This window comes from Planococcus citri, chromosome 3 (assembly GCF_950023065.1).
Source record: "Planococcus citri chromosome 3, ihPlaCitr1.1, whole genome shotgun sequence".
Classification (NCBI taxonomy): Eukaryota; Metazoa; Arthropoda; class Insecta; order Hemiptera; family Pseudococcidae; genus Planococcus; species Planococcus citri.
The window spans coordinates 47,260,911-47,277,015 of NC_088679.1; the positions used below are offsets into that span (position 1 = coordinate 47,260,911).

At 31.7% G+C, this 16,105-nt stretch overlaps 2 protein-coding genes across 2 annotated transcripts in view; both read right to left on the reverse strand.

Moving 5' to 3' along the window:
- Positions 1-181: 181 nt before the first annotated feature.
- LOC135841004 (glutamate-gated chloride channel-like) lies at positions 182-8,667 on the reverse strand. The gene is made up of 13 exons (XM_065357784.1): positions 8,656-8,667; positions 7,605-7,738; positions 7,348-7,496; positions 6,738-7,269; positions 2,787-5,671; positions 2,610-2,707; positions 2,425-2,495; positions 2,229-2,295; positions 1,940-2,108; positions 1,668-1,750; positions 1,378-1,509; positions 900-1,288; positions 182-761 (listed from the first exon to the last, which is right to left on the reverse strand). The coding sequence occupies exons 5-13, from the start codon at positions 2,840-2,842 to the stop codon at positions 570-572; spliced, it is 1,257 nt and encodes a 418-aa protein (XP_065213856.1). The 5' UTR covers positions 2,843-5,671; positions 6,738-7,269; positions 7,348-7,496; positions 7,605-7,738; positions 8,656-8,667; the 3' UTR covers positions 182-569.
- The window catches only part of cac (cacophony), a 172,323-nt gene continuing 163,962 nt past the window's right edge, over positions 7,745-16,105 (reverse strand). The window contains exons 29-37 of the mRNA XM_065357783.1: positions 15,670-15,735; positions 15,480-15,571; positions 14,654-14,849; positions 14,441-14,568; positions 14,145-14,347; positions 13,966-14,070; positions 13,766-13,872; positions 9,809-9,933; positions 7,745-8,665 (exon numbers count right to left, since the gene is read on the reverse strand). Coding sequence (XP_065213855.1) covers positions 8,635-8,665; positions 9,809-9,933; positions 13,766-13,872; positions 13,966-14,070; positions 14,145-14,347; positions 14,441-14,568; positions 14,654-14,849; positions 15,480-15,571; positions 15,670-15,735 — 1,053 coding nt within the window. The 3' untranslated portion in view covers positions 7,745-8,634. The remainder of the gene's footprint in view (positions 8,666-9,808; positions 9,934-13,765; positions 13,873-13,965; positions 14,071-14,144; positions 14,348-14,440; positions 14,569-14,653; positions 14,850-15,479; positions 15,572-15,669; positions 15,736-16,105) is intronic.

Here is a 16,105-nt window from a genome sequence, read left to right on the forward strand (position 1 = left end):
ATAAACTCTATACGTATGCAGGAAAAAAGAAAACGAAGAAAAAAGAAATTAGAAATTTCAGCTTGTTTTCATAAACTACGCAGAGATCTCTGTAGTGAAGTGAACGTGAAATTTGAAGTTGTAAACGAAACGGCTAAAATGAATTACTAATGTGGAATGTAGGTAATGCAGAAGAAATTAATTGAACGAACCAATCATGAATTTATTTATGAAAAACAAGTAACCTAAGTAAAAAACTAAACAATAAACATTACAAAAACTGAGTAGGTAACCCAGAAAAACTGCATCTAGGTACATACATGAGGGCATTATAACAGGCGAATAAGCTAGTCAAGTGGTCACCCATTTTCTTCCTTGATGTTGCTATAAAACGCCCAAGCGGCCAAGCTTCAAAATCCTTGTTCCAATAAGCTTCGTGAAACTAGACTTCACAATATTAACAATACGGGCATATTCGAATTTCGATTCGACGCTCAGGCGTTTCACTTTTATCGCAGAAAAATCATTAACTTCGGTGACCAGTATACCCTTATATTTTTTGTCCCAAACTTTATCTTATGGAATTTTAATTAATATTGATAAGTGATCCAATAGAAGAACAGAAATAGCGTGTAGGCTGATGGGAAGAATAGTCTCGCCGCAGCATCAATAATTTGCACCTCCTTGTGGACGTTTATAAAACATATTTTAAAATTGGTCTTGATTTTCATAATTTCAGCATCAAGATTAAGTTTCTCATCCGTTATATCCAAGACCTTACTCTAAAAAAACCAAAATAAAACAAAAAATGTTCGTTAGTAGGTACCTTATACCTACGTACCTATTTCAGATTCCTTATGAAGATAACAGTCTTTTTACGTAAAAGCGATTATAAATGAATTAAAATTTCTGTCACCTACCTTATTTTGGTCATTTGGTATCATTTTGAATTCATCATTATCATCAGGATGTATCCTTTTTATAGCATTTTTATTAGTTTTTATCATAAATACAATCATCAGAGATTCCAACGCCGCTAAAATAACAAATATAAAGTTCGCTGCATTCCACGTGTGCAACGCTGTGTTGTATGAAATCGATAAATCGGGATCTTGAACGGTATAGTACCATGCCAAATACATCACCGTAGACATAGCAACATAAATACGCAATATGAGAACTCTTTCTAACCATAATGGTACCCAGGATATTAAAACTGTGATAACGACTGGTACATAGAATTTTTTAAAATAGCAGAAAAAATTTCGTTGAAACAAGAAGTCAACCTGTACGACGCTGTAATCATCACCTGAAAAAGAATCATAAGTAATTCTCTTAAATAGGTACTTGGGAATTACGCGTAAATGAATGAACAAATTAAAAAAGCGAGATGCCTACCGTTTGATTTAGAAATTGTCTCGGTAGCTTGAAACCGTTCTAAGACGAAGTTCTTCATGTGAATATTTTTCACTATTTGAACAGAATCATTTGGTTTCCATCGTAAGTTCACCGAATTTCTTGTTGATTGATCTACACACGTGTAATAATTATAAATTAAAATAAAGTAGGCACTATATTACGTAAGCTTGCGATGTAGCATAAATGCAAGTACCTATTAAGTAGGTACTACGTGTGCTACCTCCTTATGTGTGATGTGAAGCATTTCTCAAAACATAGAATTTACTTACAAACGGCTATCCGAATTATGCAAACTTGTGCGTCGTGAGGGTACTTTTTGAAATTCAAGGGACAACTTAGAGTAAGAGATAGTCTGAACAAAAGATCATTTTTCGGAATAAATTAGAGCATTAGTGCATGTTGCATAAACTCATGTACCTATAGGTACATAATTATGTATGTATGTAAAGTACTAACCGTAAGTTTAGTCGTTTGTATATGTACCGTGAAACATGCATACAAAATTGTATTTACGTGCCTATTATATCGTGTTCGTTATTACCTTTTACTAAACAGTACAGTTCCATTGGGGTAAATTCGAACAAATGAATTGGGTTGGATGAGGTTGTGTTCGTGGGATTGTTTTTCATTCGAAAAAAATACGTCGGGTATCCACACTTTACTAGTATCTGTTAGTCTAATCATGTCAATGGGTTCTCTCTTCATTTCATCTGAAGTAAACAAAAGAAAATACAATTGATTATTTACTTTCTTATAGCTCGAAATGTAGATACCTTCAAAAAAAATGTTATTCAAACTGCAAATAAAGGTACCTACTTATTGCTACCTACCTAAATGTTGATACGATAATCTTGAATCGACCCATGACATGCGTAATCTTACTTGCATTTTAATTTCCTAAAAGCCCAACAGGCAAGTTTCATTGATTAAACTAGGTAGATTAGATTTAGTACCTACAATGTATGTATTAGGTAGGCCTAATTGTAAGAGCAACAAATTATGTAGATAACAAACAGTTTTTTTTACCGCATTTTTATCATCAATGGTTTCAATCATTCTTACGAACAAATTCACATAAACATCGGCTGTTTCATTATCTGAAAAAATATGTGTCAACATGCTTATTACATATTACTCGTGCAAAGCTACCTAATCCTAGTGGTAATTGATGAATTTTTATTTGCAGTGAAACTAAAATCGTTGAAGCTTACTCTGTTCATTTACTTTTCGAGCAACTAGAGCATTTATATTAGAAGGATGATAGTTTAGTATTTGCTCCAAAACATTCCTTTCAGTATCCTCAATGCTCCTATGTTTGAATATGTTGAAAATGAGTAAAATAAAAGCAATTATGAGATGGAATAAAAAACCCACAGCTCTATTCTTACCAATCGATAATCATTAAAAAAATAAGCACACTACAAAATTTACTCGTTAATTTCATGATGGAAGTTTTTCTTCGTCGAAACAACAACAAAAAAAAATCACCAAAAAACGGGGTTTCAGACGTTTATAATCCTTTGATCAACATTATATTGTGAACTTGGATTCAGAACGATTTAAATGCAACAGTTTTCATTCGCGGGCTCAAATTACTTAATAGGAAAAAAATCTATCATGTGTGAAACATCTTTACAGTTCAGTTCAACGAATATAAAATTAATTTTGGTAAATATTCTTATTAAACGACAGGATGCCATTCATTAAAATATGTATCTTGTGATATTGTATCTAGTTTAAAACACACATGTCTCGTATCACTATATGACAGACAAATTATCACATGAGCTAAATCCCTATATTTAATCTCCAGTTTTAATTTCTTAGAAAATATGTATGTAGTAGGCTTAATAACGTTGAATAGGTACATAGAAAACGAAAACGTTTGAAAATAAAAAAATTTATTTATAAAACTTAATAAAGTGATTTTTACATCCTGATAAGTACAATGGCAAACAAAGAAAAAATAAATACACCAACAGTTTCATGGTAAGTTGAACTCCTAAATTACGAATTTATGATTAAGTTTTTAAACAAAGAAAAAAAAAGGCAAAATTTACGAAATACTGAAACACTGAACAAAAATCTATTATGTGATTATAACCATGATAGGTACAAAAACAAGTACAGTCAAACAAAAAAATTGAACATAAAAAAGAATTTCCCAATGTGAATTAAATGCTGTTCGTTACACATCATTTTCTTTTTCTCTATTCTACAATTTTTTTTTTGACTGAATTTACATCACATTTATAGCTTGAAGCGTTATCTAATTACATTATTCTTTTTTTTTTTTCAACAATGCTATTATGATGTATGATTAAAGCATAACTGTAAGTGCAATATCAGAACTTGAATGAGTTCCTCAAAGGTATAGGTATCATGTTTTAGTTGATTTTTAAAATTTATTTTTTGAAAAATAAAAGAAGAGAAGTGGAATGAGTTCGATTTTTTTTTGTCGTAAAATATTTAAATTATCACAGAAAATATAAAATTTTTTATCAATAGTTAAATGTAAAATTATGTGAAAGCACTTTGAAAAATACAGGAATAAAAATCGGCAGTAAACAATGCGATCTTAAATATGCAACAACGTCAGCAGCTTTAGACATGCATGGTCCCTTTGCATTCCTATAAATTCATCATTTTAAGCATCTTATCAATCGTATTGAATTCTTCACAATTCTGATTTTCATCAATTTTTCTGCATATCTTACACATTATAACGTTTCGCGTTGTTTTCAAAAAAGAAAAAAAAATTATTTACAATTCATTTTACAAATTTACCAAGTATTGAGGGGTACACAAAGTAGGTATCCTTCAGTACTTTTAACATTGGCTATTATTTATAGCCCATATACAATTAATATAATGTATAAGTAGGTTCCTAAAGTAAATATCAGTCAAGTGCACATGCCAGCTTTAATTCTAAACAGTGTTAGCGATCATAATGTATATAATCGTATTCCTATTTTTTTTAATTTTTTAATTTTTTAGATAATACCGCATGTAAGTAAAAAGGAGCAGTCAGAGGAAAGTATTCCAATTTAAACATTAAAGTATTTACATTGGTATTGCATTTTATTCCCACAATGAACGTATGTAATTTCATTATATAAGATGAAATACCTATTTTGAAATCCATTAGTAGATTTAGAAAAAAAAAAAGTCGAAAAACATACCTAACTGTACACAAATCAAGTGAATTCATAATTTTTTTTACAGTTAGAATGATAATATTAGAAAAATAAAAATTCATCATTTCGAAATAACGTATAAAAATACGAAGGATTAGATTCTCAAAATCATTTGACGCGTTCAAGTATTCACTGGTAAAATTCAAGATGGCTTGATCGAATCAAAGACTCAAGTAGGTAGGTATAAAATATTCGTACAATAAATATATTATATTATGAAACCTAATGAGAATGAAAAAGTATAACACAGATTACAAAAAAGGATGATAATATTCCTTTTTATTTTATTGGCGAATCACGTAATTAATTGTCATGTCAAAAAAAGAAAAGAAAAAAGTTAGGCCGAGAAAGAACATTTTAGGTACAATTTTTTTCAAATATTTAATTTTGTGATACTCATTATAGATAAAATATAATTTTACTTATAATAAAGGTTCAATTAAATGAGAGATGTAAAAAGAGGATTATTATTCACGAATTCAATAATTCATCAGTTTCATTTAGTTGGGTTTATTAAAAATTTGGTTTCTGGGGTTCGTCAAGATTATTCAATCATACAGTAGTAATTCCAAAGTTGAGTTGTTGAGGTATCTGTAATACTTTTATTTACCGGTTCACTTTAATCGTTCGTGGAATGTGCAGGAAAGACTCAAACGACACACCGGTGTGAATGTAGATCAATTCAGAAATTTGAAGGGGCATCGTTATTTTAAGTAAGATTAAGATAAAGTATGCAACGTCACGTCTTCTTTGTTTCTAATTTTTACAGTTTTGAAATACTTTATGGTTTTATTATAGAAATATGAAATAGGTAAGTTTAATTCACCATGAACTCAGGACTGAAGAAATTGCGCCTCCAGAATTTTTTTTGAATATCCCAAAAATTTTGAGTACAAGCTCTGCAATCCTGGATCTCAGTGAATTGGCCCCTTCAAACTTCAGAGCTGAAAACTTCATTCACACTACTGCTGTTAGAGTTGCAGCATCATCCGACGAAAGACTGTAAACGCTTCGTGATATCGGGTGCTCAGGAAATGATTCCGAATAATTTGCCTGATAACGCAGCAACCTAAACACTATAAAACATTTGAATTGGTTTGATGGCCCTGTAAATGGAAGGGACAGAGTTGGAGTGTATCAAAAATGACGTCATGTAACTCTGAAAATATCTCACGTCGCATTCATTCGATCTATTTCATACACAAATGTAATTTAGTTTTACGAATTAGATGATCAATCATTACTCCATCATCATCAAAATATTTAACTAATTTTGAAAACTTTCATTTAACTCGACAAAAAATGTAAAAAACCGTATTTTTTTGAATGAAATTAAATCTTTGTACAACGACTTCCTTGAAAATTCATCACAGATTTGTACATACATATGTATTATTATCGAAATTATCAAGTGTATAATTTTGATTACGACAATTTGATGCATCATAACAAATTATATCCCTTCATTCGCAGGATCAGAAAACCAATTCATAAGTACAATTGTAATCTAAGTTGCTGCATCGGTGCATCATAACGAAAATTATTCGGCACCATTAATTTATAGAGCATCTGGTATTACGAGTAGTTGTGCTAAATTTTTAAATTTTGAATTTTGAATTTTCTTAATTTTGTATATTGCGACTATAAGATAATAAACTTTATTAAACGTCTCGTTAATACAACGTCATCAAAGAACGGATATAGGTATAGATACGTTTACTAAATTTTGAATAAAAAGGTACCTAAGTAGGTACCTACTAAAATTCCAATTGTACGCTTAGACATAGGTAATAAAATGTTAAAATTAGGAGGGAGAGCGCCTGATACGTTTACATATTTTGATAAAATTGCCTGCATATACCGCATTGGTTGGCAATATATAACAAAGTACCTGGGTATAAAAAAATATTCGGTTTATAAAACCTACCATATTCCCTATAATATATATGTATATACGAGATGAGCGATAAAAAAAATTTTTAAAAAAGGAAAAAAGAATTAGGTAAAAAAAATTGAAAAATGCAACTTGTTTACAATTTTTAAACAGTACACGTTGACGCGAATCGTCAATTTTGAAAAAATAAAAACGATAAAATATATAGATACGTATGAATTTTTATCTTCGATACGTTTTCTACATACCTAATATAAACGTTTACGAGCTAAATTGAGCTTTGGACTGAAAAATGATTTCATTTATTGCTGCTGACGTTGTTATCTGAAAGCAATTGCTAGCACCAGTCGTCTTCGTCCGAATCACTATGCCTAGATATTCTCATTTGGTGACTCGGTTTATAACCATTTGGCACCGGTGATGGTAAAATACGCACACCACGGCCGGAATGCTCGTACGAGACCGGAATAGGTTGATAAGTCATCGGTAACGGCGGCGCTGCGTAATGAGTAGGTGAAGAATTCAATTTAGGAAAGTTAATAGGCGAGTTTTGTAATTGCAGAAACGACGGTTTACTAGGAATAGGTGGTAATCGGCGACCGAATCCACGTCTGGTTGGTGCCAACGTTGGGTAACTTAGCTGCATTCGACTTTCGGTATGTGGCGATGGCGATCTCGACCTTTGCTCCAGACTAGTCGTATTATACGATGACTTTTGCTTCGTGTGCACACGACTCGGACTCGGAGATCGGACTGGACTTGTTGAGGCTGACCACGAACCTAAAATCGAACGAATTCGTTAATTAAACAGCCCCAAATGTTCCGCGTCAAAACAAAGTGCAAATGAATTGAACTTACCTCTGGATCGATGAGGATGCCTTCTAATAACATGCTCATGTCTCACCATTTCTACAACGTTTGAAGCTGTATCACTAAAACCGACATCATGTTTTGAATGAACTGTGCGAGGTGACGCACTTCGAGACTGATCTGGAGATCTTCGTTTTCTGTTGGCAAGTAAAGAAACTTCGTGTAGAATTTCCTCTTCTTAATACATTCCTACATTTTTTGATAATCTAATAGGTGTACGTGTATCTATGAAGAATACGTTTTACCTATAACTAGGAGTCCTCGAATGCGTATGCGCTGTTCTGAAAAAACTATGCGGATGTAGTTTTTGCTGATCTATCAACGATTCGATTGATGGCCTTCTGGAAGCCGTTAGTACGTCAGTCAGTTCTAGAACTTGCTACAATATCAAAATATTTTATTAATAAAAGTAAATACACGTCGCAAGAATAGCTAGCTGTAGGTTACTTTAAATATATTTTTCAAATTAAAATAACTTCAACTAACATTTATTTTTTTTCAATTTTTGTCTATTGGAAAATTTTTAATTGAATATTTCTATTTTTTTTTCTTCGCTAACACAAAATCCTTCGAATAAATTAATACCTACTTAAATTTAGCTTCTACTGTATTGCTATGTATGCAAATTAAATCGATGTAGGTCGACAAGTGAAAAAAAATTTAGAATAGCAAAGCGAATGCCTTTAGAGGATGCATTACTATCTATAAGCATTGTATTAGCGTAGTTAAAACAATAATTGCGTGTGTTGTCACGATTATAAATGGTGCTGAGACAAAAATAAACTTAAGATACTGTTCAAAAATTATTTCGGTACGTTTTCCGCCAATAATAACTAACCAATAACTTATTGGAGGTAAACTGAAGGAAGTTTTTGAATCAGAATCTCTTTCGAAAAGTCTTGTAAACTGGAAATTATTTTCCTCGAGTAGATAATATATTGGAGAAGGGCATTTCCAGTAGACAATACCAAAAACTACTTCAAATTAAAATAACTCCAGTTCTTGTCTAAATTTTACCATTACGATAAGAAATCTTTTCTCGAAAAATTATCGCTATCATGCTTTTTAAAATTATTTTTTAATTCGCTACTTCAAGTTGAAAAACTCGCTTTCATATTGATACGCTAGAGAGCGCATCTACTAAAAAAAAATAAAGATAAATAATAAAAATGAAAAAAAAAACCGGTAAAAAAAATTAAATTAAAAACCAACTAAGACAGAACTAAGTAATTTGTTTTTAGAATATGGTTAATTCTCTCGTTAGAATATTTTAATTTACTTGGTTGTAATGACTACCTTTTTCGACCTGTAACACACAAAAAAACGAAAGTTTAACGTTTAAGTTTAATAATGTGGTTTTGATTCGAGTTTGTGAGAAAGATAAAGTCCAGCAAATGAATGAACCAAAAATTCAGACTTTCGTTATTTCTCAAGTGCCCTAAAATCATAGAAATCTTTTTATTTTACATTATTTGTGTCATAAAATTTGCACTTGTAACACCAGAAGAATCGAAAACGATGATGAAAAAATTGCATATGTGACGCAACGCGACAAAATCGACCTTCGAGCCGAAAACAAGTTTTTGAGTTATGGGGGGTTAAAGTTTTCAGTCCAGTTCTGATCGTTTAGCGGAAGTGCTTGCGTTCTAATCAGGTTCTCCGGCTAAACTGAGCTAAACATAGTCTTGGATAACGTTTCTTGCCTGTTTTGTGTGAATATCACTGGGTAAAATGGTTATTTACATTGATACAGGGGGCTCAGTCGTGATTGCGCTCATTTTTTCAATTTTTCATTTTATTTTTTCATTATTACAATTTTGAAATCGATCTGGAGGCGAAACAAAGCGTTCTACGAGAAAAATACGTCGAGCAAAGTTGTAGAGAATTAAATTTCCAAAAACCTATAAGAGGTTTATTTTTCTCCTAAATGCATAGTTTTTCTGTTTTTCTCAAAAAACAGAAATTTTATGGTAATCATCATGAGGTTTTTGTTTTTTGAGAAAAACAGAAAAACTATGCATTTAGGAGAAAAATAAACCTCTTATAGGTTTTTGGAAATTTAATTCTCTACAACTTTGATCGATGTATCTTTCTCGTAGAACGCTTTGTTTCGCCTCCAGATCGATTTAAAAGTTGAAAAAATGAAAAAATCAAAAAAAAATCAAAAAAATGAGCACACTTCTGACTGGATTACCATGTATTTGGAGCTATGCAAATCATAGGGACTTCTGGGTGGTTTTAAATGATTTTTGAATGTCCGAGTACCGAAAATCCGTCAAAAAGTGAAAAATATTTTTTTAGGTCCGAAGGTCGATTTTGTCCCGTTGCGTCACATATTTTTTTTTTTTTTTTTTTTTTTGACGAATGTTCATTCATTTTACTGGAATCGAAATAAGAAATTTAAAAACATGCATAGATAATAGGTATAAATGTGCTATAATTTCCTGACCTTTTACTTGTGTTCTTTCGCGTCAACAAACAGGCACTTTCGGATTCGTGTTCTTGAGGACGGTTACCATTGCTGGCCCAAGTCTCAGCGGCCACATCCAACAGACAATTGAAAAACGAAGATCGCTGGCAGCAAACAAATTCATGTAATTATCTAACTTGAACATACTTACCTCTCTAAAATAAGGTAGGTAATATGTCTGACCCTACACAACTTACACCATTTTTCACCTATATTCGATATAGTGAGGAATGTATTTCGAATTTCATATCGTGACATGCGTTTAAATAAGCGAAGGATTTATAGAAAATTTTGCAATATAGTGTTCGAATTCAAAGGAAAAAAATAGTGTCGAAGCTCCCTATGAATGTATTATGTAAGTACATATTTTTATCCTGGTGTGAAATCGTCGCGAATTGTTTAAAAAATTACGCTTACTCAGTCTAAATGAAGCTGCTGAATTATTTAAAGCTAATTGAGGAAAAAATTAAAGCTGTAGTGCTTTACATAGCAAAGCTATCTGCATGCAGCTGCTTTACTACCTTAACTACGATATAATTAGCCTATACTATGCCGTATTTATAATGTACTAATAAGTTACATATGATTTTTATCGATGGTTTCGGTTTAATTAAACTGAGTTTACATAAATATTATTTAGGTATTTAAGTACTATTGTTTTTGCAAAGAATTTGTTTCGAATAAGTATGAAAGTTTTTTTTCAAAGATTTTAGACAATTGTGTAGGTACCTATAAGTATTTATAGGTTCATATAATCAATCATCAATTAGTTAGTGTTGTCATGCAAATAGGTTTTTTATTTAATTTGATGTATTTTTATTTATTTATTTATTTAGAGTTTTACTCGATTATTTTATTTTATTGATTTAATTTGAGATCAATGTAAAGTACTCACCTATTACCTTACGATCTATTAAGGTAGGTATAGGTAAGCACATATTTATGCTTGCTTTGATTTGAATTAAGAAAAGCTTATATTCAGTGCTAGAAGAATCTAAAATCTATGAAGTAAGCTAATATTTAGTACTTAAGTCTGGCCACTAATAGACTCTACGAACCTCAAGATGATATTTTGAATATCTTGCACAGAGTTTTGTTTTGAATGCACAGGGCAAGGTGTCCGATGAGCAAACGTTTAGATAGGTATATAGAGTAATTTTTTTTAGCTAGAACCATTCAAGTAGGTACCTTAAGGTATGTAGAGAAAAAAAATCCATGACTCACGCATAATTTTTCGAGCACCAAGTTCTCATCATCAGACGTAGATCGCTATTCGCTCACTTTATCCATCTTACGATTTCTGACGATGTGGAGGACGTCCAATCTTTAATTTTAGAATACGTTTTTGATTCAAATTTTAACAAGTTTTCGTGATGAAATCGGTTTCTAGTTAAAATCAAGGTATCGAAGATGAACTCAGCCCTCCTCATTCTTTTTCCAAAGGTGGAGGGGACAATCCAATAGTGTTTTGTTTTCCTTAGTTTTTCAGTTTTTAAATGTTGTAAAAAAATTTAGCGAAATCGAAGGAATTGCCTACTACATATTAGCGACAAAAAAAGAGAAGTTCCACTTTCACGTCAAAAGTTCAATTTAGAGTTTTTCACGTTTTAATACCGATTTAATTTTCTTTAAAACCTTACAAACAGATTTGTTCAAAGAGCGAAAATGTTGGTGGTTATTTTGATAAATATTCGACATTTCAAAAAAAAAAAAAAAAAATTGAACGAAACTGGAAGAGGTACTTGATTTCATTTTTGATGCAAGCTCATGTTGAATGCATGTGAAGACCATCCGATGGTATGAAGTGAATAGAATTCCAGATCACTTTGCCGTAAATACGTGATGTGTATTTACGGCAAACTGAGTATGCAATTCTATTGACGCCTATTTTTCGATGATGACAGAGCAGGAAGGTGAGGGAGACAGATGGCGGATATTGCGTGTTCATAAATGACTGTGTTTTCAACTTAAAAAAAATTGAAATTATTGATCCAGCCTGATGATGAGTACTGCTCAGTGTTTAAAAAATTTCGCATAATATGTACTCGAGTGCGTAGAAAGGAAGCTAAAATTTTTACTCACGCGATCGTTGAATTTTGATATGAGCTGAATAAAAAGGTTGAAATGCTATGTTCAAATTTAAATGCTGATATCAAAATACTTGATAGTTTTTATCTAAGGGAATAAAACGTTTATTACTCACTCTCGCTGATGCGTTTTCTTCCCATGATTAGATAAAATAAATATTATTTAACTGGTAAAATAAACGATTTTCAACAATTTTGTCGAAAATCTCATTATTTTCCTAGTTAAATAATGTATTGCTTGTGGGAATTATCTCAAAAATTTCAAATTCTTGAAACAAGTTGCCAGAAAAAGACACGAGACGATAATAAATTGACAGATGGCAAATTTGATGAGAAAAATAAAAAAGTACCAATTTGAATTTTTCATAAATTGATCAATACCGATCAGAAAGTTGATTCTTATTGCATACTATATACCTACCTATTCCATAATTTGTGAAATAGACCTCGGAGTTATTATCTAATATTTTGGATTTTTTATTCGTACCTATCAATATTTTTTACTTTACATAAATGCAATTTTTGAATTTTGATTAATAAAATTGTTTTGTATTATTTTTCTTCAGTTTACACACAACCGAACAATAAAAAATGTTTTCAAATTTATACAGATGGATGATTATGGAAAAAGCTTACTTAATGTGCCAAATATACAGAAATTTACACGGATATTCTGCGTACCTATATAGGCCTAAAGCTGATTGTGAATTCTTACGAGTACAAATGAAGTATTATTGTATTCGATATTGAAGCGCTACCTACATTGAAATGTAAAAGATGACTGGTGCAAAGTAACCGAGGCATGGTATTATTAGCCTTAGCCAAGGTTACCCCCCACGAAGTAAAAAATGATTTTAACGAAAAATACGTAAGTTATAACTAGCGTGTTGCTCTCAAGTACCTAGGTATTTAGAGTAAAGTAGAATTGAATAAAATATTTGTCATAACTGTGATTACTTCAAACTACTTCAATTTTTACAAAGTAGGTATTAATTCAATTCAAAAAGATAATAAAAAAAATGTTTTTAAACGTTAGTACTTATTTAGAAAATTACTACCGCCTCGTTTATTCGAGAAATATTACGATCTGCGAAACCCTGAAACCAAAAATACATATTATCGTTCCCATTTTTAAGGAACTTCCTGCTGCGTTCGAAGTTATTTTATAAAGAAAAATAATCCCTATTGATATAATGTTGCATAATATCCATATGACTACATTTCCATAAGTAATTAGCCCTAATTTAATATTAAATATATCTATCTCTAATTCTAATACTTATGCTATAAACTAAGGTGTATAAAAGTCTATCCATAATTGAAAAAAAAATTAATCCACGAAAATTTTTAAACGTTAAATTCTAAGTAAGTTGATAACAACTTTCGTGAATTATAGTGCCAAAATTATTTTACTAATTAAGTAGACATTTTGGAGAATACTATCTTTTCACCAAGTACGACTATAATTATAGAAAATTAGTCTAACTACACAACTACGTCACGTAAGTGTCTATTATGAACGTAGACTAATTCACGGTTAATTATTTAATTCATTGGCAAACTCGGCAAACCGAAGAATTGAACTCAACATTAAAAACCAAAACTATCGCAAACTCTGCGAAATTTTCTTCAAGATAAAAAAAACACACTACATCTATTTTCACGCAATTTTTTCCAAGCCTTAAAAACATGGACAAACAAACTGACACGAAAATTTGGTTAAATTTGTACAAAAGCTCAACAACGTTATAGACCGGAGATATTGACGTAGGTAGGTAATTTTCATAGAGTAAATGGGTAAAAAATTGGAATATTCATCAAACATCGAGTAACTCTTGAGGATACTTACCGGCGGATTACCGTTATCAGTCTTTTTGAATCTGGTTGCTCTCCAGCATTCCAGTATTTGTAAACCGGCGTATATTTTGCCCACGGTGACTTTTCCCTCGTTTACTTCTGTAAATCGTACAAGATGGGTTTAGAAAACGACAGACGTGATTAGGTAGGTAAAAGGTACCTTGGTTGAAATTTATAAATGCTGTTACGTACCATCGTGGGGAGGAACCAAAAGATCGATCATTTTCTTAGCCTGCAATGGCCATATGTTCCTGATTGTTTCTCTCAGTTCTTCATCAGCTTGATCCATTTCATCGGCTGAAATTATAGCGAACGATAAGACCAAATGATATTTTCAAACGGCGGAGAGAAAATAGAAGTGATGAATTTACCGCATCTCATTTTTATGCACAGATTTTCACGAATCAGTGCAAACAACGTTGATGTAAATTGCACTTTGCCTTCTTCATCTACTGGCATATTCATTCGTATCAATTTCTTATACGCAAACCTATTCGGACACTTGTTTCCGAATCCCAACGGTGGGTCTATGTTCTTCAACATGTCGTACATTTCTGTATAATGTATTCGACCGCTGGAATAAATCGTTAGACATTTTGAAATATTCTTGCAGAGTGAATAAAGTACTTGGTTGGTAGCCTATACGAAAGTGTAGGTAGGTACTTACGTAGCATTAGGGTCGTACTCGGCCCATATTCTAACAAATTCGTCTAAATGATGAGCTCCTAAAATGGACGGGTCTCTCGTTAAATAATCAAAATTATCCATAATAACGGCAACGAACAAATTCAACATCTGAAATTGACCAATTCAGTTTATTATCTCTGATAATTACTTTTTTTATACTCATCGTCAAATTGGTTGCTTGTATTATACTCACCAAAAAAGAACAAAAAAATATAAACGAAACGAAATACGGATATGCGATATTCGAACCACACTCTCCCGCAGCACCATCGTCAGTTTTAGCGACAGCGGTGTTGTTATTTTGACTATTTGGATCAGTTGGCTTGGCACAAGCTTGACCACTTATGCATGCTAACATTATATTTGGCCAAGCTTCCCCCGTAGCGCACCTAAATATTTATTGATTAAAATCACTTATCTTATTAGTCCTATAATATTGTATGTACATTAAGCGACTTGAGATAATCACGCGATAATCGAGAAGACTTTTCTCTCACATTACTCCTGAGAGCTTGCTGTGTCATCTTATTTTAGATTTATGGATTTTGATCACCTTCCCCCAGGGATGAAATTGAGTTTTTTTCAAAAATTTTTTGGATTCAAAATTTCGGAAATTGAATGGTGATTTTTTTCAGAAATTTAAATTTCGAAAAAGAAAAGTAAACAGGTCCGAGCGAAGAGAAAGCAACATTTTTTGAAAATTCGAGTTTTGAGGAGTTATAGAAAACAGTATTTTTATTTATTACAGTCCCTTAATCAGCTCAACCCTCGAGAAAATCCGAGTCCTTAACAAAATATCCCTTCTGTCCCCTCTCGAGACCCTGTATGAAAGTTTCCCCGCAAACTACCTATTATGCCAATAATTTGGAATCGAACTGAACACGGAACTCTGCTGGCGTTTTCCCCTCAATCTAAATGGAATAAATGTTGCGCGATTTCGTATCTAAATTCGAATAGACGTGTTTATCTCATAAGTTTTAGTGCAAATTCTTAAATTAACAATCTTTATTCGTAGGTACCTGAACAGTAACATTAACGCTTGTATGAAATTTTGAAAATTATTGTGCCTATTTATCTCATTGTCTGTTTCGATATCAATGTTCCCAAACATCTGAAAACAAATAGTAGGTAGCAAAATTCAATTAAGTATAGGTAGATACAATGCACTATAGTACATACATTTCATATTTTCGTATATAATTTACTTACTTGCATTCCAATAATGGCATAGATGAAAAACAACATTCCTATCAGCAAGCAGACATAAGGTAACGCCTGAAAAAAACATGTACATTATTCGAGCAAGATCTACGAATGCCTATTTTATTTTTTGTGCAGTAAATATGGAATAAAAATCAATTTATTAATTTAATATGTTCTTCGTCATGGTCATTTTCATTTATTTGGGATCCTTAACCTTTTTTTAATCAATATTTGATCTCATTGTCAGGTACTTACAATATCTATTAATTTACCTAAATCCACTATCGTTTGAGAAAAAGGGGTAAGTATTAGGGTGGGCTGTTTTTGAGCTTTTTTTAAGGAAAATTGGAGAGGAGATCCGGAAAAAGTTATGAGGTGATTTCAAAAAACTGTGGGAAAAATTTACTATCACTTTTCTACTGGGGTTTTAAGTTTTAAGATT